This window comes from Varanus komodoensis, unplaced genomic scaffold (assembly GCF_004798865.1).
Source record: "Varanus komodoensis strain SLA01 unplaced genomic scaffold, ASM479886v1 scaffold76, whole genome shotgun sequence".
Classification (NCBI taxonomy): domain Eukaryota; kingdom Metazoa; phylum Chordata; class Lepidosauria; order Squamata; family Varanidae; genus Varanus; species Varanus komodoensis.
The window spans coordinates 2,116,834-2,140,773 of NW_025336429.1; the positions used below are offsets into that span (position 1 = coordinate 2,116,834).

Below are 23,940 nucleotides of genomic sequence, written 5' to 3' on the forward strand. Positions count from 1 at the left end.
TGCAGAACCTCAGGTCGGGGGTATCCCCAGATGGTCAAGGTCCCTTCTTCTGACTCCATCATGTTTTCTCCAAAAGTTAATCAGTTGCAGGTTTCCTGGCCTTTCTGCAGTTTTTCCACTATTCTAAAAGAATTAAAGGTCCCCTACAGCTTAGTTACTGGCCAAAAAAGAAAAAAAAGTGAAACTGCTGGTATTTTTGGCCTCACACATCATTGGAATGTGTCCAGCAAAAGCATCTCTCAGATGGATTTTGGTCCTCAAGCTGAAAGAGGTTCTGCACTCCTGGACTAAGGAAGGGGGCATTGGCCCTGGAAACAGGGAGGTTCTTTGGATTTAAAAAATCTGCTCATGGACAATCTTCTCTGCTGCTTCTCCTTCAAGCAATTCAAATCTCACATCAGCTTTCAGTTCTTTCTCGTGGTTTTTGCGCATCACCCATAAGGGCTTCTGTGCCTGCGCAAGGCCTAGACCAGAAAAAAATTTCAAGAGCAGCAGGAATTTCCAGCCACAGGAAGTGATGGAGGCTGGTGGCTTCTGGGTCTCAGGGAGGATTAGACAATCCCCATGGAGGTGGAAGAGGCTATCGAAAAGACATGTTCAAATATGTAACATAGATGATGGGGCAGATTTGTTTTTTGTTGCACCAAAAGAAGGGCTTAAGCATTGGCTGTAAGCTGCAAAGAAATTTTTTTGTTTGTTAGCTCCTTTATTCAAAGCATTTTCATTCTACTTTTCAGACAATACTCCCAGACTAGCTCACCAGGATCAGAAACAGGACTGGCAGTAGAGATTCTTTGACCCATCCTATTCACAAAACAACATTTCCCGGGATTTTCTGTTCAAAGGCCAGGCTAAATCTTGTTTCAGTGCTGTGTGTGTGAGCCTGCTCCCCCCTCCCCCCACCCTCTTCTCTGCAAGGAGAGGGTGGCAAGCATTTTGCTTCCATTTTCAGCCAATTGCAACTTGCTGTTTCGTGCAAACTGGTCAGTTTTTAATTGTGGCTTTACCTGATCAAGCCAAGATCAGAAACATAGTTTGAAAACCATGGTAGTTTTTTAAACAGGCATGGGAAATGTGTGCTGTCCAGTTCTTGGCAGACTGCATTCCCATCAGCCCTGGCCAGCATAGCCATGGTGAGGGCTGATGGGAAATGCAGTCCAACAACTCAAGGGAGTTTCACACATCCTGCATCTTTGCTTTAAAGCTGTCAAGGTTGATACCAGCACTTTTCTTATTTCAGCCTGGTAACACATTGGTAGCCGGTGGAATGGATGCAGAACTAATGTAATAGGAGTAAACTCTCCAGTCCTTACTAGTATTCTGGAAGCTGCATTTTCCAAACTGTCTTTAAAGGTGCAATTCCATACAAGTTCAGACAGAAAAAAAGCTCCTGAAATTCCTAGCATGGCTGGCTAGGGGATGCTGGGTTTCCTTGGACATTTTTCAGTCTAAGGTTTCAGTCTAGACATACACAGGACTAAGCTCTTAAGATTGCCGTATATGGAAAGCATCACAATAGCCTGTTCTGGACATGACCAGCGTGTGTCGCTTGTTGCCCACACAGGTCACAGCTGGGACAGAGTCTCCAGCAGAAGCCACCCTGACAGCCGAAGCCATGAATTCTCTAAACAGGAACTACCTAATCATTGAAAGCCCAAAATACCAGGACTGGAACCTTGGAAGCACCATGCGCCTGGATTTGCAAAATGTCGGATCGAATGCCTTTTCCCACTTCTACTACATGGTAAATCCTTGGGGGTGGCAAATGGGATCTCTCCTGTCTGGGATGAATGGGAAAGTAGTCTCTGACATGCTTCAGGGTTGCTGCCACTCTTTCAGCTTCTTGTCTGCCTCTTTTTTTTTTTTTTTAACATTTCTATGCCGCCCCATTCGCAAAAAGCCTTGGGGAGGCTTAAAAAACAGACACAATACACACAATTAACCTTAAAAATTTGGAGACATTTCGGCACAATAAAAAACCCAATTAATAGTCAATTAACAATTAAAATAACTTTTAAATAAAAAGGTCTTGGCCTGGCGCCAAAAAACAAATAATGATGGTGCCAGGCAGACCTCTCTGGGGAGCGCATTCCATAGGTGGGGCACCACCACAGAGAGGTACTCACCCTCCTAATATCTTTCATGGAGGGTTCCCAGAGGAGGGCCTCTGCCGCCGATCTCAGGGGACAGGAGGGCATATATGGACACAAGCGCTCCTTTAGGTAACCAGATCCCAAGCTGTTGAGGGCTTTATAGATGGTAACCAACACCTTGAATTGGGCCCAGACTTCAATGGGAAGCCAGTGAAGCTGACAGAGGACTGGAGTCACGTGAACATAACGCCCAGTCCCCGTCAGCAGCCTGGCAGCTCTATTTTGAACCAACTGAAGTATCCGGACCATCTTCAAGGGCAGCCCCACGTAGAGTGCATTACAGAAGTCTAATCGGGAAGTTACCAATGCATGTGTCACTGTTTCCAGGCAATCGTTCTCCAGGTAGGGATGCAGCTGATGGATCAGCCGAAGCTGAAGAAAAGCGCTCCTTGCCACTGCCGTCACCTGAGCTTCTAATGACAGCTCTGGGTCGAGGAGCACTCCCAGGCTGCGGACCTTGTCCTAAGAGGGAGTGCAACCCCATTCAGGACAAGGTCCAGGTCCCCCATCCTGAAGCCCGACCCACCTACCAACTGGACCTCCGTCTTGTCTGGATTGAGCTTCAGTTTATTGGCCCTCATCCAGCCCATTACCTCAGCCAGGCACCGGTTCAGTACAGCCACTGCCTCACCTGGATTAGTTGAAAACGAGAGGTAGAGCTGGGTATCATCAGCGTACTGATGATTCCACAGCCCACACCTCTTAATTACCTCTTCCAGTGGTTTCATGTAGATGTTGAATAGCAAGGGGGACAAAATGGACCCCTGCGGAACTCCCTGGCATAGTTGCCATGACGCAGAGCCATAGTCCCCCAGCACCACCTTCTGGAATCGGTCATTGAGATAGGAGTGGAACCACTGCAAAGCAGTGCCTCCTACTCCCAATCCCGCTAACCTATCCAGAAGGATACCATGGTCGATGGTATCGAAAGCCGCTGAGAGGTCCAGGAGAACCAACAGGGACGCACTCCCCCGTCCTTCTCCCTGCACAGGTCATTCTACAGGGCGACCAAGGCAGATTCAGTACCATACCCGGGTCTGAAACCAGACTGAAATGGGTCCAGATAATCAGTTTCATCCAAGAGTGCTTGGAGTTGTCCTGCCACCACCCGCTCTAACACCTTGCCCAAGAACGGGATGTTGGCCACTGGTCTATAATTGGCAGCCATCTCTGGATCCAGGGATGCCTTCTTTAGGACTGGCCGGACTACTGCCTCCTTTAAAGGGGCAGGTACCTGGCCATCCCTTAGGCGTTGACAACCTCCAGGATCCAGGCCCCTATCCCGTCCTTGGCTTTCTTAAGTAGCCAAGATGGGCAATGGCCCAGTAAGCAGGTGGTGGGATGTACTTGTCCAAGCACCTTGTCCACATCATCAGACTGCAACAACTGAAACTCATCCATTAATTTTGGCCCAGACAGCAGCCAAAAGACACCTCCCCAGAAGTTTCTGATTAACTAGTAGAGTCCAGCTCATGACGAATCTAAGCGATTTTCTCCTTGAAATGCTTGGCGAAGTCATCACAGCGGGCCATCGAGGGTGGCACAAGATCATTCTTGGGGCCCGGTTGAACCAGCCCCTCTACCACCCGAAAGAGCTCCGCTGGACAGCATTGTGAGGAGGCAATGGAAGCAGAGAAGAATTTCTTCTTCGCCACCCTCACCACCACAGCATAGGCCCGATAATGGGCTCTTAAGTGTGTTCGGTCAGATTCATCCCGTGATTTCCTCCACCTACGCTCTAGACGTCTCGCAACCCGCTTCATCGCCCGTAGTTCAGGTGTATACCAGGGGGATGAACGGGCTCTGCCAGGTGGGAGAGGATGCTTAGGAGCAATCGTGTCAATAGCCCTGGTCATTTCCCCATTCCATAGTTCAACCAAGGCATCGACAGGAGCACCAGCCTTATCAACCAGGAAATCCCCCAGGGCCTTCAGGAATCCATCCGGATCCATCCGGCTCTGGGGGCAGACCAAAACAATCGGGTCCACACCTTTACAGAGGGAAAGGCCACTTTCGAACTCAAACCTCACGAGGAAGTGATCTGACCATGACAGGGGTGTCAGACACAAGTTCCTCACCCTCAGACCACCCTCTTCCTGCCCCGTCGAGAAAACCAGGTCCAGAGTGTGTCCACGTTCATGGGTCGGGCCGGTGACATGTTGGCCTGCAGGCCTGGGCTCCCACATCTGTCCTGTGTTTCTAGCCCAACCAATCAGGAATCCTAATCTGGCCTTCCATCTGTGGTTTCCCTGAAGACCACGTCCCTTATGCTTTCCCCTGTTGCCTTCCGCTGATCTCCAGCGGCAGATCATTTGCTGATGTTCCAGCTTTTACCTGTTTTCCCCCATTCTGTAAGACTAAACTGCCTCTCCTACACCTGAGCTACTAGCTATGGAAGTGTTAAGTAAAAAGATGCTGAAGTTCTGGCCGAACCACTTTTGCATTTGATCCCTCCAGACTTCTTTGTCACTGAAACATGTTCCCAAGAGCTTCTCCAAAATTGATTTTGGCCTTCAGGCTGACATAGGTTTGACACTCTTCTCTTCTTATGTAATTCAGCACCAGTAGTCATGAGTTCAGGTCTTGTTCGCCAGTTTCTAGGTGTACAGTTCAACTTTCCCTAATCCCTCACTCTGTCCCCTTGGGCTGCACTAAATACAGAATTATAGAATCGTAGAACAACAGGGTTGGAAAGGGCCAATCAGGCCCTTCAGTTCAGCCCCTGCTCAGTGCTGGAGTCCAAGTTCAAGTGTCGCTAACCAACGGCTGTCCAGCTGCATCCTGAATGGCTCTGGTATGGGAGAGCCCACCACCTCCCAGAATAACTGCTTCCATTGTTGCCTTGCTTTAACGATCAGTAAGTCTTTCCTGAAGTCCTGTCCTGCACTCTGTATGACTTGCAGTACTTGAAGAGTGCTATCATATTTCCCCTCAATCTCCATTTCTCAAGGTTCTAAACATGCCAATTCTGCAGTCTCTCCTCATAGGGCTTGTTGTGGGTTATTCAACCATCAGTGCCATAGTACCAATGAATGCCACTTTCCATTCTCAGCCACTTGTTTAGGATTAAATAACCATAAAACAGACCATAGGTTGTGCAAGGGTTGCTTAACGCTCACATAATCCACACTTGCTGGGTTCACAGAACGCAAGAAGAGGTTGTGTGTTCAAGGGTGACCACACATACCTGGCACTATAGGGTCACTGTGGGTTAAATAAACGAATAACCCACAGTTGGCTGTTGTCAGTTCTTCTGGGTATTAACCCATCCTTTTAAACAACCCATGGTTTGATCATTAGCTACAGATCATATCAGAAGCTATGGTTTTTTGTTCACTCCCACATCTGGCTTGCTTAAAACATGGTCTATTCTGATGTCTAAATCCAGAAGCATGGCTTATCTTTGGCTTGCTTGCTCAACTGTTTGACCACTCTGAATTAGAGGTGCCTGGCAAGAGCTGTCTGAGAATGAACTTGTCCTGCAAAATGAGCAGGAAGGAAACAAACCTGAACAGTCTGCATTCTGTTTGTTTGTCCGCAAGACATTTCATGGCTAAAGCAGCACATGATGCTTACTAAAACCCTGGCTTCGTGGTATGTGCAAGTGTAGCCATGTATGTATGACACTTACAGAATTCAAAAATAGTGCACAAATGCCAAATGCTGCTTTTTCAATTGCGTCTTTTCTTCCAGGTTTTGAACAAAGGGGACATTGTCTCTGTAGGCAAAGTTGCCCGTACTTCCTATGTTTCAGTCCCCATTCAAATCACACCTGACCTAATGCCCACTTTCCGCTTTGTGGCCTTCTACCGTATTGGAGAGGAAGTTGTGGCAAACTCCATTTGGGTGGATGTTGTTGACCGCTGCGAGGGAAAAGTGAGTGGTGTTTGAAAATGAGCTTGCCTCCTGAATGTTCTTTCCCTGAATCTGCTGCTATAGATTGTGGCGTTGATTTATATGTTAGATAGTTGACACTAGTACAGGTCCAAAGAATGGTCTGAGGTCACAGGATAATGGTTCTGTTACATGTCATGCTGGTCTCAAACTGGGAAGTTCCTAGATATCAGACTTCCTTGGAGCACCTTTCAAACAGCTCTGAGTTTTGCAAATGAAAAGTTGGGTAGGAATTCAACAGGTTACAAAATGTTGCGATATGGAATACTCCTGTTCAGGTGGGAGGAGTACTCCTTTTCAGGCTAATCAGCCATACCCTCTTTCCTGGGTTATGAACATCTGAGTTACAAACAATCCATACTTACAAATGAACTGTCATAAAGCGCATTAATTTTTTAAAAGAATACTATGGAAAATCATCATTAACAAAGGGAGAGGAAGAGAAAGGGGAAGGGGGCCTCCGAAGAATCACCATAGAGAGAGCGGAGGGGAGAGAGGGAGACCTCCAAATCATGCCTTCCTGCCCTGCCCTCCCCTTCTTTCTCGCTGTAAAGAGGAGGTGCTGGTGAATTTGGGCATGGGATGGGGTAGGCTAGAGATATTCATGTTTTCGCCACTTTCACGGGGTTCCTGAACCCCGAACCCCCACAAATGTGGAGTGCTGACTATACATAGAAATCACATAAACATTCAACTTAAAGGCAAATTTCTGTTTTCTAAGGAATGAAACTCGTTTGTAACTTGGGGGCTGCCTGTTCTCTTCATGTTGTTCCTTTCAGCAGCCCCCAGTTCAATGTAGCTACTGAACTTTGGTCTTCATGAAGCTGTTTTAGGTTCGTTGTTTTGCTGCATCTCCGCCCCCGGCAGGAGTGGGGAGTGCGTGGCCCACCAGTATTGCTGACCAGCATTTCCCGCCAGCTCTAGCAGGCAGTGAGGGATTTTTGGAACTGCATTTCAACAGTGATTTGAAGACCATTCACTCCTCTTCTCTGCTGGGGGTGGCGGGAGCAGGGCACCTACAGTGCTTTGTACTTCTGCAAGCCTTGTGGCTCCAAAGAATATGCTTACACCTCCTACTTCTTTCTCTGTGGCCTCCTTTTACCTACGTGTTACCAGCACCTGAATTTGCTATTAGGGGGAGTATTAAATAAAATTTGGAAGTAGTGTATATAGAACAAGACTTTTGAAATTTATAATTGTCACGTTAAATAGCATTTTGTTGTCGTTGTTGTTACAGGCAGTGTGGTGTAGTGATTAGCTTGTTGGACTAGGATTTGGGTGATCCAACTTCTAAGTCCTCTTGTGGCCGTGAAGCCTGGGTGAGCTTAACTTACCAAAACAGGGTTATTGTGAGAATAAAATGGAGAGCAGGAGGACTTTGTAGGCCACCTTGGGAAGAGGAAGGAAGATGGGATGTGGATGTCATGCCATTGTAATAATATTAACAACATTCTCATCTTCCTACCAACACTATCACTCTCCTGATACTTGCATTGCACAACCGTGAACATGGGGCACATTGTGCACAAACTTACCCTGCCAGGGAAAAAGCATCCTTTCTGGTCTGGCTAAAAGGTTTGCCTGGCACAGGAGGGCAGGCGATTGATGGAACGGGAAGATGACAGAGTGCATGGTGCATGGGAAATTGCACCATGGTGGGGAAGTGGTGGGTTGGCAAGTGTTGGGTGGTGGCTGGGGATTTTTAGAGGTGACTGCAAGGGGGTACCGGGTGCTAAAGAGGAATACGGGGCATTCCTGACTGTGCCCCTCCCATCTCCAGCTGGAAGTCAGCATAAAGGAAAACAGAAACGAATGGAGACCCCACGACCAGCCGAAACTCTCCATCAAAACAGACGCGCACTCTGTTGTGTCGCTTGCTGCCACCGATTCTGCCGTTCATGCCCTTGGTCGGAAGAACCGCTTTGCACAGGGCAAGGTATGTCTAAGCACATGAAAACCAGAGGGGCTCAAGTGCACCAGAATTCTTGAAACTGAATTTCAAAGCTTGGTTTAACTCGCACCCATTGTTTGTGGTGTATTTTTTCACCTCAGTCAGATGGGGAAAGCGTGCATTTTGAACAGGCAGAAGTATATGTTTTTCAAAAGTGCACACTTTTCCTCCATTGACTAAAGCAAGAAGCATTTGAGGTTACAAACAGGCCATTTTCAGGTGATTTGTGAACTGAACTGAAATTCTTGCATATCTCTAGCTACATTTCTCCTGCCTACTCTTTCCTGTATTGCTTGCTTTTTTCTTGGCCCTTGGTGTGTCCCATAATAGTCTTTCACAGTGTTGCTAAAACAGGTTGACCACCTGCTGCCACTCTAATGTCCAGGAATTGTGACCAACCCTGAACTGTGCTTCCAGAGCCTGACAGGACCAGAGACATTGCTACGCCTGAGATCATGGGCTCCCAACTCCAAATCTATTCTCCAAGCCCCAGATCTATTCCTCACAGATAATGCTTCGCTTCCCACATACCATAACCCAAGGCATCTGGGAGAAATTCAGTTTTGCATATTAGGACCACTTCCCCAATCTTGTGTCTCCAATTGTATTGGACTGCAATTCTCATCATTCCCAGCAAGCATGGCCATGGGAGTTGCAGTCCAACACACTTAGAGGGGACCAGGTTAAGGTAGATGGCGCTATCCAACCAAACCTCCAAATCTACACTTCTCTGAATGTTGCAGTGGAGTCTTCTAATAAGCATACACACACAAAACATATTTAGAGGAAATAATAATAAAATGCATTACAAAAATATGTCTATAGTAGGCAAAACATATACAAAGTGTTAGGAGAAATGCACAGAGTCTTATGAATGTTCATGAAAGCATACAAAACTTCTCAAATTTCAGGATGCACCAAACATAGGAGTGGAGAAATTTTTACTGTTTAAGACAAACTGAAGCTATGAATGAAAACAATGAGAAACTGAGGGAGATGGAAATAAACAGGCCCATCTACCTGGCAGCGCCAGAAGCAGAGGTGCTGGACATTAAGCCTGGGTCGTAGCATCATGACCAGACCTAAGCCAGAGCACATCAAGTTGGAGGACCTTGATCCAGGGCTCCTGGAACCCATTTGCTCAAATTCTGCACCCCTGAAAGAACTCCACACTGGGAGCCTGGACTCCCATGTTAGCAGCAGTGAACCTGGATTTGCCAGATCAGAGGTAGGGAACCTCAAGCTAGTGGGTTGAATCCAGCCCTCTCGGGGTCCCAGTTTGGCTGCCCCAGATGGTCACACCTCCTGTGCTTCAACCACTGTTCATTTCCTCATTTTCATGCTGTTTTCCCACATTCTACAAGTTTGAAATGCTTCTTTTACGGTTTATTTACTGACAACAATAGCTTTAAGCTACAAAATTCATTCATTCATTCATTCATTCATTCATTCATTCATTCTATTTCTACACTGCCCATCAACCCAAAGGCTCCCGATACAATACAGTACAATATTTGTATAATTTATTGTACAATAAAACAGTCATAAAATCACCAAGATACAATAATATAAATACAATAAAACAATGACCACCCACTGCAACCACAGTTAGCTCAATCTTAGAGGTACAGTAATAAAATATAGTAAAAATGGGAATACTATTAATATTGGGAAAACTATTAATACTGGGAAAATAAAAAGTTTTTCACCTGGCACCAGAAGGAATGCAGAGCAGATGCCAGGCATGCCTCTTTGGGGAGCTAATTCCACTGACGGTGCCACAACTGACAAGGCCCTTCTGCTAGTAGCCACTCTCCTTGCTCCCTTTCTGAGAAGGACCTCCACTGACATTCCCAGGCACCTGTGGAAGGAAGTGATCCTTCAGATAACCTGGCCCCAAACAGTTAAGGGCTTTAAATGTTAATGTTGGCACAATAGACTTGTGTTTGATCCCACCCCTTCTGCCATGGCCTGCACCCACCAATGGAATGCAGGGGAATGTAGTTTCTCCAAAAGGAAATTTGGCCCTCAAGGAGAAAGACATTCCCCATCCCAGCACTGGAACTTGGTCCCCTCTGTGAATGGAAGTAGGCCTTGATTGAGGGAAGTCCAGTTACGGTCGAAGCAGGGCCAGCACTGCCATTAGGTGGAGCGAAGTGGCTGCCTCAGGCATCTGAGTAGGGCTGTCTTATCTCATGTATTTATTGCTTTCTTTTTATGTGTTTAATACTGTATTATTGCACCATATTTCCAGGAAAGGCGGAAAGACTTTTCTGCTGCAGGTAGCAGTGTGAAATGGTTACTTGGTTACTGTGCACTTTGGTCTGGGCATTCAGGAGGAACCACTGACTGCTCTGCAAGCAGCAAAAATGCCTGCGGCTGTTCCTGGATCCAAGCCTCTGCTGCCTCCTTCTGCCCCTCTGTGAAAAGCCCATGAAAATATGCCAACCTGCATAGGGAAGCACACGCACTCCAGCAAGCTGTTAACATGAACCTGGTGGCCAGACATTTTCTGTCATCTTTCCCCCATCTTGGTTCCTGTGTATCTCTCGGTGTTGCCCTTGTACCCATTCTTGCTCATCATCCCATCTTTTTGCACCACCCATGTGCAGTGGAGCCAGAGCTCCGTGAGATGCAGCCTGACATTTTTGGATTGGCAGGGATGCTGACACCCTGCGCCACCCCCCTCAGAATTCCTTGCTCTCTCTGGGCAAAGCAACAATCCTCAGAGTAGCTTGTGGTGTGGATGAACCACTTCCCCTGCAGAGGAGGGCAGGACATGCTCCAACGGAGCCGAGCTCAGGGAGCCAAGTTTGGATGCCAGGAAGCACTTCCTGACAGTCAGGACCCCGAGGGCGTGGAACGGGCTTCCATGAGAGGTCGTTGAGGCCCCATCGGTGCAGGTGTTCAGGGATAGGCTGGACGTGCACATGGTGGGCATGTTGTGAGCGGAGCCGGCTGGTGCCGGAGGTCAGACTAGATGGCCCGGGAGACCTCTTCTGACTCGCTCTGTTTCTGTGTTTCTATGAAGTTGCTTAGCCACATTTTGCGGCTGCTGTTTTGGGGTAGCTGGCCTTGAATAGGGAAGTAAGCCCTGTTTGCGCGTGGTGGGGATGAACGTTGCTAGAACTGTTTATTTGTTATAGATCAGGCAATTCCCTGCATGTTCGGACCTTCCTCGGAAAGGAATCTACAGGAACAATCATGACAAGCCCTCCCACTTCAACACTTAATACTGCTGCCCATAACCTTTTTTCTTTGTCTTTCTGGAAACAGGTTTTCCAGGCCATGGGGAGTTATGACCTTGGCTGCACAGCTGGCAGTGGAAGAGATACCCTCGGTGTTTTTGCCGATGCTGGACTCTCCATTCGTTCTGGGACACTGCACAGCCCTCTCCGTAAAGGTGAGCTTCCGCAAATGTGTTTAAGCCCCAGGATCCCATGTGAACAGAGAGGCCAGCCCTGTAGCATCTTGCATCCTGGTACTGTCTACAGCAGCGGTGCAAAAGCATGAGTGACAAATTTGCTTTTGTGAATCCTGAAGGGAACCCCATTTTGTGCTGTGTAGGGCGGAAAGACACAGGATTCCCATTTCACTGCCAGTAACTGAGCCTTAGGACAGGATTTCCACCTTCAGAATGAAGAACAGCAGAAAATCCAGGAAGGCTCCAAACAGTTAGAGGAAGAGGAGGAGCCAGGGGCCTGGCATGGCCACTGGGAAACCCTGGAGTGTTGGACTAGGACGTCAGTAGGGACAGGCTTGGGTGCATAGCAGTCCTATTAAATTCCGAAGAGATGCAGCTGCGTGCACGGTTTCCCCTGCAACAGCCGTGTTAACTTACATAGAACAGCAGTGTCCCGTAACTTAACATGCCACACTCGTGTTCGCTTTGCTTTTCACAGCTCACGGATGCAGTGAGGTTGCTTCCCGGAAGAAGCGCTCCTTGCAGTTTCACTCTGAGCTCAAGAAGAAGCGTAAGTGGTGTGAGGGAGAGGGAGGGTGGGGGGTGGTGCCAAAGGGCAGGGGAAAGATTGGTGTCTGCTCCAGTGTGGCCAGGCGTGCCAAGGGCCCACGGCCCACCCCTGTGCTGAGGCCTGTCCCGGGCATTCCTCCCTGGCTGGGCTGAAGCCAATATTTTAATTTGCCCTCACCGTGTCCCTCTGGGAGCTACTTCTTCAAATTCCTGTGTTGCCTCAGATTGATGCCGTGTCAGGGGCACTGTGGGATGGAGACTGAAATAGCTCGAAATCCCTCACTGTGCATGCTCCCAGAGCAGGCCTTTCGTTGTGCCATCACTGTGCCTCCCTCGTGGAGCTTTATAGGAGGTCCGGATGGAGCTGCCTTCCGCCCATCACCCTCACGTGTGTTCTTGCTGCACACGTAGCATTTTTTCCCTTCACTACGCCATGTCCTCTGGTACCACCAGGTGGAGCCACCCGTCTGAAAGCACTTGCAGTGTCAAGGAAAAAACACCTTGTGCCCTAGAGCACAACACACGCAGGACACGCCTGGCAATGCCAGAGCCGCGTTTCTGGTGGCCCCTGGGCAAGACCGTCTCAGCGTGGCAGCCCAGTCAGTGAGCCGGCCTTCTCCCCACCATGTTCCCTGCACCTCTTCCTCCTCACTCTCTTTATGAGCACTGCCACCACCCTCTCGCTCGACAAACAAAGACTCGGGGAAGAAATGAGCCATGGCGTGTACTTGTTGCCGCTCCTCCTGGCCATCCTTGTTGCTAAGACCAGAGCAAGAGGCAGGTTGCGAGGGCCCAGCGAAGGAGCCACTCCAGGGATCTCTTGCCCCTGAGCCCCTGCAGGCCTGGAACCACACACCTTCCTGCACCGGGCAGGGTGGCAGTCCTGCTGCTCCTGCTTGCCTACCTGCTCCCTTGGCCAGCTGACCCCAGACCCCCTCCCTCACCCCCGTTTGCCTGGCCGCTCTCGCCTTCTGCCCTTGCTGGGGAACCCCCACGAGAGATCAGCCAACCACTTGTGGGAGCCCTGCGGATGGAGTGCAAGGCTGGAGCTGCCGGATGGGCAGAAGCGAGTATCTAGCCAGGCTGGCAGGCAGGCTGACCGAGCAGGTGCAATGGGAAGGCAGGGAGGCTGGCCGCAGCAAGAGGTAATGGTGGCCAGTCATGCACCCACCAAGTGGCTTTAGAGCATCTCGCCAGTTGCTTTCTCGTGGCAGCAAATGCCGCCGCGGAAAGACGGAAGGCAGGGCACTCTGGAGCACCTGCTGGGGGAAGCAGTGGGCGATCCTTCCTGCTGTGCTGCCTGACGAAAGTGCATCAGCCCGCACAGGGGTAGAGCTGGCCCTGACCACCTGCCACCCAGTCATCCCTACTCCTGAAACTGGGCCTGACAGCAAGTTGCTTCTCCTAGGCAGCATCTCCTGGCATGTTACAACACATTTTCTCTCTGCCTTGCTTGGCTTGAACGCACAGAAGCATAAGGGAGAAACATCTGCTACCTTTTTATCAGCACCCCCTCTTTCCTGTGTCCTCCCCTCCCCTCTCCCCAGTTTCCAAGTACCGGGACTCCTATTCTCACTGGTGCTGCCAAGGTGGCATAGCACAGCTGCGCGGATCGGCGACGTGCGAGCAACGTGCGGAACGGATACCGGGTCCCAGAGCCCAGCAGTGTCGCACTGCCTTCCTTGACTGCTGCAAGCATGCTGCCAGCCTGCGACGGAAGTCCTGGGGGTCCCACAGTCTTGCACGGAGTGAGTAGAGAGCCTGTAGTGCACTGCGGATCTCTGACTAACCTTGGAGTTATTGCGGACAATGGGCTGAATATGAGCAAACAATGTCATGCAGCTGCAAAAAGGGCACATGCTATTTTGGGATGCACGAATAGAAGTATTACTTCCAAATCGCAAGAAGTAGTAGTTCCCTTATACTCCGCACTGGTCAGACCCCATCTGGAATACTGTGTCCGGTTCTGGGCACCAAGATTTAAGAAACATGCAGGTAAATTAGAAAGGGTCCCGAGGAAGGCAACAAAAATGGAAACACTGTCCTGTGAGGAGAGACTGAGAGAACTGGGCATGTTCAGCCTTGAGAAAAGAAGACAGAGGGGGGGACATGATATCCCTCTAGCAGTACCTCAAAGGATGTGACAGAGAGGAAGGTCAAGATCTCTCCTCACTGATGCCAGAGTGCAGGACACGGAATAATCAGCTCAAGTTGCAACAACCCAGATTCAGGCTAGATATCAGGAAAAGCTTCCTCACTGTTAGAGCACTGAGGCAATGGAACCAGCTGCCTAGAGAGGTAGGGGGCTCTCCTATCCTGTAGATATTCAAGGGGAAACTGGACAGTCATCTGAGAGGGATGGTGTAAATTGGTGTCCTGCAACAGTAGGGGGTTGGACCCGATGGCTTTCTTGGCCCCTTCCAACTCTGCTCTTCCGTGATTCTATGAACTAAAGTGGGAGGAGGAGGAGGCTATTGGTGCTACTCATCTTGCTGGCTGCGTGTTACCCCTAGACTCAGAGGCAGCATGTCCGCGTTGCAGGAGCTGCTGGAGAACAAGTGGGGGCTTGATATTACGACTTCTATCTAAGTTTCTCAGAGACATGGACAGCTCAGTGAAAATGTTTACTCAGTGTGTAACAGATGTGAGAAAGGAAAATGCCACGTTAGGCATCATTCAGAAGTTTTAAAAATAAAACTGCCAAGATCATAGTCAGTTTATACAAATCTTTGGTGAGATCACAATTGAAATCCTGTGTCACCACACCTGAAAAGAAAGGATGTTGTAGAGTTAGAAAAAGGGCAGCTGAAATGATCGTGGGCTTGGGCAGCCCCCTGACAAGGAAGGGCTACAGCAGCTGGGATTGTTTAGCTTAGTACAAAAGATGAATAAGGGAAGTACAGGATTATGCATGGTGTGGAGAAAGTTTATTGGACCTAGGAGTGTCATCCTATGAAGCTGACTGGTGCAAGATTCTGGACAGACAGAAGGAAGCACTTGCTCACATAGTGGAGAGTTAAACTTCTGCAAACGTAATGATGGCCAGCAGTTTTGATGGCTTTAAAAGCACACTGGACAAATTCATGGTGCATCAGTAGTCAATGACTACTAGTCCTCATGACTGTAGGCTACTTTCAGTATGAATATGTATACCAGTTGCTGGGGAATTTAGGCAGTAGGTTGCTGTTGTACTCTGATGCTACCTGTGGGCTTTTTGAGACCATCTGATTGGCCACTGTGTCGACAGAATGCTGGACTAGATGCACGTTTGATCTGAAGGGTGCTTGTATGTTAGCTGTTCTTTTGTTAGATAAACAACTATATGGATTTATTTGGTGGGTGGAAAAGATAAATCAAACAAAGCAGCTGTTTCAACCTTCTGGATGTGTCCAAGATCCCAGATTGCTAAGGCCTGTTTTAGTTGCTAAATATTTGACTCCAGTGACTGTGAAATATGATTACAGTGGTACCTCAGCTCACAAACTTAATCCGTTCCATGACGCTGGTAGCTACCCAAATTGGTCGCGAGCCAAGTCAAATTCCTCGATAAGGTTCAATATAAATAAGGTTAATCCCTTCTGTAAATATTTTTTAATCACAAAAAATTGAAACAAAGTAACAAAGAACAACACAGTAACAAAGTACAGTAGAGAACGCTAACGGGGGAAGTTATTGTTTGGAGGGAGAGTCCAAACCATAATTGTGCGATAGCGATCATGCGAGTGGGGGTGGAGATGGCCGTGATCGTGCTGGGGGGAGATGGCCTTGATGCAGGGTGTGCTCGATCAGGGAAGAGGGGGCAATCACAGGCGCGATCGCGGGCGACTGGCGGGGAGACCGGTGCGATCACGGGCACACTCGTGCAGGGAAGAGGGGCGCGATCCAGCCCTCCCCGCCAAGCACGACCACGATCATGCCCGTCTTCCCTGCATGAGCGCGACCACGATCGCAGCCATCTCCTCCCCCACCCCAAGCATGATCGTGCAGGGAAGATGGGCGTGATCGGGATCATCACCCAATGCGGAGTTCGCGGCCTGAGTCAATTTTTTTCTGAAATTTTTGTTTGTGACCTGATTTGGTCATGAACTGAGGTGTTTGTGAGCTGAGGTACCACTGTATTAAGTAAATCACCCCGAGTCCTCTGCATATTGCAGACTGGAGGAATAAACCTGAGAGCAAGCATCGCCCTAAGTCCATTTGCTTGTGTGCATTAAGACTGGAATGGGGCTCTACACAGAACTCTTGTGAGTTCACAATCCATTCTGTAGCAGGGCCAGCTCTACTTTTAAGCAAAGTGAGGCAACCCCCTTGTCCTTTGCCTGAGGTGGCAAAATGTTTTGGTCTGGCCCACGTTAGTGGAAAGACATCCCTTCTGTCCTTAATGGCAGTCTGATGTAGTAAGCACAGTGTGGACTTCCTGGGTTCAGTTCTTTGTTCAGCCATGGGGCTCTCCTCACAGCCTTCGCTCAGTTGTGTACACTCATCCTAACAAGCTTTCCTCAACATGGTTCCCTCTGGATGTTCTGGAGTTCAACTTCCATTAGGTCCAGCCACCAAGTCCGGTGCTGTGGAATCCCAGGAGCTGTAATCGAAAACATCTGGAGGTCAAAGAAACAGCATTTACAAAACCCAAGTTGACATAATGACAACGGGGGGCATGGTCTGAGCTCAGCACTTCTGCCAGGCTTCTCGCAGTTTTGACTGGCCTACCATAGGCTTCCCCAGTCTGGTGCTCTCCAGATGTTTTGAACTTCAACTCCAATTAGACTAAGCCAGCATCAGCAATGTTCAGGAATGATGGGGGAGTTGGGAAATCATCACAGAATCATAGAATCATAGAGTTGGGAGGGGCCAAGAAGGCCATCAGGTCCAGCCCCCTGCTTATTGCAGGACTACCAGTTAAACCATCCCTTTCAGTTGGCTGTCCAGTTGCATCCTGAATGCCTCTAGTGTGGGAGAGCCCACAACCTCCCCAGGTCATTGGTTCTATTGTTGTACTGCTCTAGCAATCCTGATGTCCATCCAGAACCTTTCCTGTCACTGGAGCCCATTATTCCATTCCTGTGCTCTGGGATGATTGAGAAGAGATCCCGGCCTTCCTCTTTGTGACAGCCTCTCAAGTATCTGTAGAGCGCCATCATATCTCTTCTTGAGGCTAAACACACCCAGTTCTTTCAGTCTCTCCTCACAGGGCTTTGTTTCCAGTCCCCAGATCATCCTTGTTGCCTTCCTCTGTTCCCTTTTCCAGCTGGCCTGCATCTTTCTTAAGCTGTGTGCCCATAACTGGAGACAGGACTCCAAACGAAGCACCAGGTTAGGGAACATTGTCCCAACCCGCCCCACAGGCTGGTGATGATGATAAATGTGGGGATGGACACTGGGCATAATGTCCTGAACTGCTTGAAGGAAGAATTGGGTTTTAAAGTAATCAATAAAATGAAGAGGGACTAAAATAGTAATTCCCCTCTATAATCTCAAAAGAATAGCCTGATCTGCAGAGAATAGAATCCTGAACAAACCAAAAATCTGGGAGAGAGGGAACTCTCAGCCTAGATGCTCCTCTTTCCGTGTAGCTGAAGATGAAGAGGACAAAGATTTCTTTAATGATGACGCCATTCAAGTTCGAAGTGTCTTCCCTGAGAGCTGGCTCTGGAGATCGTACACGGTCAATAATGTCCTCACGTGAGTAGGCTGAGAAGCCTTCCCAGTGTTCCTTTTCTTTCTTCTTCCCAATGTTATTCTTTCCCTCACTCCCATTTGGCAGACACTGAGTCTCAAGCTGCCTTAGACTGTCTTCCTCCCACCCCCACCTTCCCCTCAATGCCTTGCAGATGTGTTGGTGTGCAGCCCCCATGCTTCCTGGGGATGCTGGGAGTTGTTGCTCGACATTTAGGAGAGAGCCAGGCTGGAGAAGGCTGAGCATGAAGCTGGAGGAGGGATCTCAAGCCCCCGGATTGGGGCCTACAAGGAAAAACTTCACACCAGGGCAGGCAGGAGAGAACATCCTCTAGTCTCAGAAGGGATATGGTGCTTCGCTAGGGCGCTTGGTTTGCATGCAGGCAATCTCAGCTTCCACTTCTGGCTTCTCTGAATAGCGCTGAGAAAGACACTTGCCTGAAATGCTGGAGAGCTGCTGGCCAGTCATTGTCTGGATACAGGACAGTTTCTGGTTTTTCTAAGAACTCCTGTGGCCCCAGAATGGCCCAGCAGTCAGTTCCAAACAGGATCAACACAGGCCAGAACAGGGCATGTCTCTCAAACTGCTTTGCGGCGATGTGCTGTTGCTTTCCTTTTTGCTCTTGTGTGAGTGCAGGGCCCTGATCCAGATTAGACCCCAACATGGAGGCTAGTGGGTTCTTAAGAGCGAAATTGGTCCTTTTGTGCCTATTCTAGAGGAAAAATGAAACTGTGAAATAGTGACTAGACAGAGATGCCTCTTTCGGTTCTCAGTTGCACTAGTTCAGATTACAAGCAGAAGTCTGCAGGATTCAAAGCTCCTCCAAGATTACAAGCAGGGGCTTGCAGGATCCCACCCTGCCCACGCAGTTCTGCACATGGATGCACCTGCCCTTCTCCCCTGACGTGCTAGTCCTCTATGCGCTGAAGATTCCCCCCCCCCCCCACAGCAAGACATTTTCCCCATCCTGTGAACCTGCACATGCAGCTCCTGGTGGTGGAACCAAGATGCCTGTGGATCAACTCAGTGTGAAGGACGAGGCCTATTCCTGGCCTTCACAATGCCGCCACACCAAGGGGAACAGATGGGCTGTTGCTGTTGGCCGAATAACATTGAAGCCAAAGCAAGCATGTAATAACCTCGGAAACCTTCCGACCAGTAACGGGACAAAACCACAAGTTACCTCCCAGCTCCTGATGCTCACCTTCTCCACTTTCCCATCGGTTCTTTCCTGCCCTCACCAGGTAAAAAGGTTTTATTCCTGTCTCCCCCAGGCAACAAATAACTCTTCCTGACTCCATCACCACCTGGGAAATACAGGCAGTCAGCATGTCTTCACAGAGAGGTGAGCTGAGCCATATGTCTGCTTGTTGAAGAACTAACCCCGCACAGACTTTACCTGTAACCCTAATCTTTAGGACTGCCTTCTCTTGTGTGTGCCTTCCTGCAGTCCAGAAAACCACGACCCTCCAGATGGTCTTGGACCTCCTCTCCCAATTATTGTGTGCACGTGTACAAGCAAACCTGAGGCACATTCATGGGAGACTAACCATGCTATTGTGGCTGTGATTCAGAGTTGGACGATGAAACTGGGGAGCTGCTAGGGGTAGCTCAGGGTCCCGGGACACAACCGGGGGAGGCAGTAGAGGGTTAGGGTTAGGGTCTACTCAAGGACAGACAGTGATGCAAACCCTGGGAAGAGAGGAAAGTTGCAACCAGTGGGAGGGGCTGTTGAGATGGGGAATTCTTCCAACAGAGTCCAGTCCCTCCCTTCGGAGGTGGACCCGGTGCTCCATCAGCAATACCAGCAAGAAACCCAGCAGAGCTGGTTTCATAAGGAGATGGGTCCATAAGGAGAGCTTTGGGAAGTGAACAGTAGATAGGGTTCAACAAACTACTTTGCATATGCTCAGAGATTCATGTGAAACAATAAAGATCATTAACAAGGAAACAGTTGGAGGCTGGTGCTTGTTGGAGGGAGAAATATGACACGTTACACCCATCACCTGTAGTCTGAGTGGAGCTTACTCCTAATTTGGCCTAGGCTATATTTTGATAGCACCTGTGGTGGGTTTAGGCCAGAGCGTTAAACCACTTCGAGCCCAGCAGCCAAATACCATTTTGGAAAGTTCTTCAAGGCTTCATTCTAGTGGTGGGCAAAAAGGACAGGACCAAAACCAACTTTTACTTAACCCAAAGTTCTCACTATTATTAACTAAACCTTAAGAGAGAGATTTTAACCTTTGCAGATGGGGTGAAGCTGCACAAAAGTTGGGAAACCACTAAACAATCTATTGCTAGGGAAATGGGAAGAGCCACGGGAAGGGGTATGATCATTGAGGGGACCATGGAGGGCTAGACTGGGACCCCAGATCTTGGGCACAAGGTTCTTATATCCCTGCCTCCCATTTGTCCAGCTGCCCGTCTTTCTCCCTCTCCATCTTTTCACACCCTTAGGCATCTGCATCTCAGAACCACTTCAGCTTAGAGTCTTCCAGGACTTCCACATCTCCCTCCGGCTGCCATACTCAGTGAAACGGTTTGAGCAGATAGAGCTTAGTCCAGTTCTGTACAACTACCAGCCCCAGCCAATCACGGTAAGTGCAGTCTACAAGTCCTTGTTCCCCTTTGCCTGCTCAGTTTGGCTTCTTACCCCAACTCTGTGAGATAATGGCAAAGAATTTACGCTGGCTCTCTGTGATCTTTTGGGACACAACTGTTTAAAACTGGTCCCTGTAAATTAAGCAGTAAACCTTTAGCTGAGACGTTTACTAGTTGATTAATCTACTTGTTAAGCAGATTAACTCTTGCTGCTCCATTTCTTCTCTTCCTGTTTAGGCCTCTGTGTATCTGGAACCAGCTGAGGGCATCTGTTCCCCAGCGACTATAGGCCCAAAGCAGAAGCGGCAGGTGGAGGTTCCTGGGAACTCAGCGGTTCCAGTTCCCTTTGTTTTGGTTCCCATGGGAGCAAGTGACATCCCCATCACTGTGGCTGCCATTGGTGACTGGGGGATAGGGGACAAAGTTTCCAAGAAACTAAGGGTGGAGGTAAGAAGGTTTCACTTCCTCCAATATTTTTGCACTCCCACACCCAGGTCCCTCACCCTAAAGGCAGAACCAGAGCTGATGATGCGTAGTGGTTAGCATGTTGATTACACCAGAATCCTCATGCGAACATTTTGCAATTGCCTCTCTCTCACTACTGCTGTGCGTATATGATGCTGCAGAGCCCAGCCACTTCTAGTCTGTTGGATTCACATTTTAATTGTATCTGTGTACTAATATCAATCTCAGATTAGGAGCACTCATGTTTATGGAGTCAAGATGGCACCACCCATGCACAAGAAGGGCGAGATCTCTTCTTGCTCATCCCTGAGTGTGGGACATAGAGTGAGCAACCCATGTTGCGACAACCCAGATCGAGGCTAGAGATCAGGAAAAGTTTCCCTGCTGAGAAGCCATACGACAGTGGAACCAGTTGCCTAGAGAGGTGGTGGGCTCTCCACATGAGAGACTTTCAAAAAGAAACCAGACAGCCATTTGATGGTGTAACTTGGTGTCCTGCACCAGCAGGGGGCTGGACTTGATGGCCTTCTTGGCCCCTTCCAACTCTGCTATTCTGTGATTCTATGAAAGGAGGGAAAGGTGCATGGGAGGGAGGGAGGGAGGGAGGGAGGGGAATGGAAAGGAGTATCCTGAAAAGGGGCATTGATGGGAGGAAGAATGGATTTGCTAAACCATAAACAAAGGCACGCAAACTAACATTTTGGTGCAATATCTACCCCTTTCTCCCAGGAGCTCAGGACAATGGAATTAACCCATTTTCCCCCACAAGATATCGGTGAGGTTCTGTGTTTGACCTAAATTCACCTAAGAAGCTTCATGACTAAGCAGGGATTCTTCAAACTGAGATAATCCTCCAGTCAAGTCCAACCCCCTGTTCCCTGAGGACCACCCTGGCTCTCCTATTGCCCCTGACATTTCCCTGCACCCACCTGTTCTGTTTCTTCTCCAATACAGAGAGAAGGCGCGGTCTATGTGGAGGAATACACGATCCCCCTGGATAACGAGGGTAAGGAGAAAACATCAGTGGTGACGGCAGAACTGAAATGAATTCCTGATGGTGGGAAACACAGTGCAAGCTCTTAACACTGAACTTTAGCACCTGCCCTCAACCCACACCCCCTCTCCCTGCAAGGCTGCATTAGCCCATGTCACATGTCTTATTTCTTCCTGCTTTAACAAACTTTTTTTAAAAATTTGGAAATTAAAAAGAGAAAATTAGCAAAGAGAGAAATTAAATGCTGCTGAAACAGACCCATACTCCAGAGCCAGGTTTGGAAGGAAGGAAACCCTTCCCTCCACTTCAGGCATCAGTGATGATGACTGGTTGAAGCAAGAAGTGTGTGGTTTCTGGGCCAGTGTCAAGAGTGCCTGCAGAAGGTCCACAAACCATGAGGGGCTGACTTATAAGAACCTCCTGGAGTTGACGCACCTTCTTGCTCTGCCCCAGGCAGAAGGTGGAGTTGCAGAAGCCACTGCTGATTTGCTGCCTGGTTCCCTGCCTGCCCCACACTCAAGCAAAAGCAAGACCTAGAAACCAGAGGAGGTGCAAAGCAGCTGGGACTGTGGTGGCAGAGAAGGGGGATTCACTGAATGTGGGGGCCTATTGGGGGTGCTTTGCCCAAGAGCTCCCCAAAACCTGGCAGTACTGGGATTTCCTTCTACTGCAACATGTGACCTCACTCTTTAGCTCAAGCTGTTCCTTCTTCAAGCAACTTGGGAGCTCCCCTGTGCCACTCTCTGACTTAATATAGGTCAGAGGTTGAGCAACTTGTCTTCTGTACAAAGCTGCAACTCTCATCATCCATCATCTGCCATGATGGCTAGGTGGTCAAGAGGTTCTCCTCATGTCATTTATACATCGCTACATCTCTGTTGACTTCATCTATGGGGCAGCTTAGGAATCAGTCCATCAAGCTCATCCCCAACATCCTTTCCTTTGCCTAAACTTGAAGTGGTCCCAATCTTAAACTTCATAAGGAAGAGTAAAACTGCAAAAAGAATGCTAAGGAACTGGTAATCTGGGCCACCAGAAATATCTTGTGGGCAGGATTCCTAGCTGCTTGACCAAAAGAAGTTCTGAGGGAAATTTGCAGAACCTTTTAGAAGGCGATGCTGAGTATTTCTGAGTTGAGGATGGAGCAGGTATGGTTTCTGGTGCCTCCAACTAGAGTGGGTGGAGAAGGGGAGGAAGCAAATTCAAGATTCCTAAATGATTTGGAAGGGCTGTTGTGTGGGAGCATAAGAAGGACCTTTCTCCCTCCCTCCCTCTCTCATTGTGACAGATGGAAAACTCCAATCTCTGGAGATTTCAGGCAAGATGCCCTCCAATGCCATTCCTGATGGTGACTTCAAGATGAGTGTCCGGATAACAGGTGTGAGAGTGACCCTGAAACCTCAAATTCTCCCCTGGCTTTAGCTCTCAGTGTTCTACTGCTAATGCTCCACAAATGATTCCAGTTTGAGGGGACTGTATATCTTCAAAGGCATATGAGCAACAGTTCAGTCTTTTCTTTCCCAACAGATTTTCTGCAAGGGGAAAAAATAGAAGCAGTAGGAAAACAGGGAGGGTTCCAACTGTAAGATGACTCTCTCTATGTGCCACAGAAACATTCTGTGAATGAGGTGGGGGGATCGTGTATACAATTCTGTGAATGAGGTAGGGTGATGGGGTGATGATGTGGCCAGGAGGCAAATGTTTCTTTTTAAGATTCAAAAACAAGGAATACTCCATAGGTGAAGGCTAACTGTTGTTAATAAGCATGGAAAAGCAAAGGAAGAAAGCGAAACACTGCAGGGCAATGAGTACAGCAAGAAACTACAGAGCAAGGTGCTTATGCTGAAGACTTGTAAGCTGCCTAGGAAGTACTTTGGCAGTTCTAAGCGGCATATAAATATGAAAATAAATAAATAAGACCCTACAACCATCCAGATTTCAGCTGTGCTCACAGAGTGCTCACAGAAGTGAGAAATGTAGAAACCCAGGACTTCATTATTATAGTGATTTTGCAGCACTTCTGCCCCCTGAATATAAATTCATTTTAAAATCATTCATAAAATGCAATAAAATAAAATCTATTGCCAACGGGAAGCCTGGACATACAGATTTGTCCAGGATCTTTTGCTTAAATGTCAAACTGCCCATGGTGCAGCTGGGTGGTTTTAGACTCTGGTTGGACTTAATGAGTTCAGGCAATTTCTGAAACTTTTTCTCAGCTTCTTCAGTGTT

General features: G+C 48.6%; 1 protein-coding gene across 1 annotated transcript in view; it reads left to right on the forward strand.

Annotated features, from left to right (window-relative positions):
• LOC123035079 (complement C4-like) overlaps positions 1-23,940 on the forward strand; it is a 73,370-nt gene that overhangs the window by 24,879 nt on the left and 24,551 nt on the right. Inside the window, exons 12-23 of the mRNA XM_044452918.1 lie at positions 1,565-1,744; positions 5,847-6,029; positions 7,828-7,983; positions 11,275-11,401; positions 11,901-11,972; positions 13,519-13,719; positions 17,545-17,653; positions 18,923-18,993; positions 20,106-20,245; positions 20,487-20,696; positions 21,669-21,720; positions 22,997-23,086. Of these exons, the coding sequence (XP_044308853.1) occupies positions 1,565-1,744; positions 5,847-6,029; positions 7,828-7,983; positions 11,275-11,401; positions 11,901-11,972; positions 13,519-13,719; positions 17,545-17,653; positions 18,923-18,993; positions 20,106-20,245; positions 20,487-20,696; positions 21,669-21,720; positions 22,997-23,086 (1,591 nt within the window). The remainder of the gene's footprint in view (positions 1-1,564; positions 1,745-5,846; positions 6,030-7,827; positions 7,984-11,274; positions 11,402-11,900; positions 11,973-13,518; positions 13,720-17,544; positions 17,654-18,922; positions 18,994-20,105; positions 20,246-20,486; positions 20,697-21,668; positions 21,721-22,996; positions 23,087-23,940) is intronic.